Here is a 1472-nt window from a genome sequence, read left to right on the forward strand (position 1 = left end):
CATACCGTACTTGAAGGTTAACTTCACCCTTCTTCAACTGTCTAGTTATCTGTAGTCCTTACAACAAATTACAGATATTAAAACTACTTCCAGTATCTAATACCCACATTGCAGAATTAATAACAGTTAAAGAAATCATGAAAATAATTTTTGTTAATGTCTCACCTTATTCTTTTTATTTTAAAGAATCAAGATATTTCTTACAATTTCTCTTCGAGTGTCCTTTCTCTTTATAGAAGAAGCACTCAGCATTGACTTGGGTAACATTAACCTTTTTGTGCTTCACACCACCCTTAGCTGCAAAAAGTTTCTTTTTCTTGTTAAAATTTCTCTTGCCCTTATTCTTTTTGCCCTTTCCAACAACCATGACAGTTTCTTTCTTTTCTTAGATGAGACATGATTCTCATAATTAATCAACAAGTTAAAAATCTCATGTAAATCACAATTCATCTTGTTCATATTGAAACTCACTATGAATTGAGAAAAAAGTGTCAGGAAGTGACTACAGAATCAAGTCTTGCGAAAGCTCTTTCCCAATTGTGAATCCTAACTTCTTAAGTTGTTCAATAAGGTCATTCATCTTTAGAACATAGGGTCCAACTTGATCATTGACAGTCATTGAGGACTTGAACAAAAACATAGATAGCTGGTATCTAGTGGTCCCACTTTGTCCACCATACATCTTCTTAAGATGTTCAATGATTGTAGGAGGTTTCATATCTTGATGCTGCCTTTGAAGTTGAAAACTCATGGATGCCAAGATGATGCACTTTGTGATATTACATTGTTCCAAGTACCGCTCATAAGTCTTGCTTGCTTTGACATCATTAGAGCTAGCTAGGGCAGTTACAACAGACTTATCAATGATGTCGATAAGCTTCTCGTGCATGAGAACAATTCTCAAGTTTCGAAACCAATCATCATAATTGGCTCCATTTAGTTTACCAGTTTCAAGGATACCATGGAGTGACAGATAAGACATACTGTAGTATAGAAAATTGAATGAAAGAAAAAAAAAATGTCAAAACATTTTATCTTGTGGGAAAATCTCAAAAACTATATATAAGCTACTTGGTTGTCAAGTCATTTCTCATACACAGTCTAAGATAACATGTATCACATTTAGAACAAAATAATAATATTATACCATATAAATTCTTGATTGTCAGGACATTCTTATTAGCATCTACAAATTAATTTTAATACTTCCTCGGGTAATCCAGACGTTCAGTATACAATTAAAATGTATAATATGTTATAATTAATTATTAATTATAAGTCTCCTATATTATCAGGTCACTCCTTATTCTTAACTAATTAATTAAAAGGAATTGTATGATATACAATTATTAACACATAATTAAAAAGAATCATACATATTAAATATGCAAACTACATAAATTCCTATATCATAATATATTGATAATAATTATTTCATGCATCAACATACATGGTTACAAATTTTATCATAC

The 1472-nt window shown here is 30.8% G+C and overlaps 1 protein-coding gene across 1 annotated transcript; it reads right to left on the reverse strand.

Moving 5' to 3' along the window:
* Positions 1 to 502: 502 nt before the first annotated feature.
* Positions 503 to 982, reverse strand: LOC109815486 (uncharacterized). The gene has a single exon (XM_020380222.1). The coding sequence runs from the start codon at positions 980 to 982 to the stop codon at positions 503 to 505; it is 480 nt and encodes a 159-aa protein (XP_020235811.1).
* Between the last annotated feature and the right edge of the window lie 490 nt (positions 983 to 1472).

This window comes from Cajanus cajan, chromosome 11, assembly GCF_000230855.2.
Source record: "Cajanus cajan strain Asha chromosome 11, NIPB_CcT2T_4, whole genome shotgun sequence".
In the NCBI taxonomy this organism is placed as follows: domain Eukaryota; kingdom Viridiplantae; phylum Streptophyta; class Magnoliopsida; order Fabales; family Fabaceae; genus Cajanus; species Cajanus cajan.

Bases quoted from the DNA above. Each gene is read 5' to 3' on its own strand.
- LOC109815486 (XM_020380222.1), bottom strand. From the start codon at position 982: ATGTCTTATCTGTCACTCCATGGTATCCTTGAAACTGGTAAACTAAAT.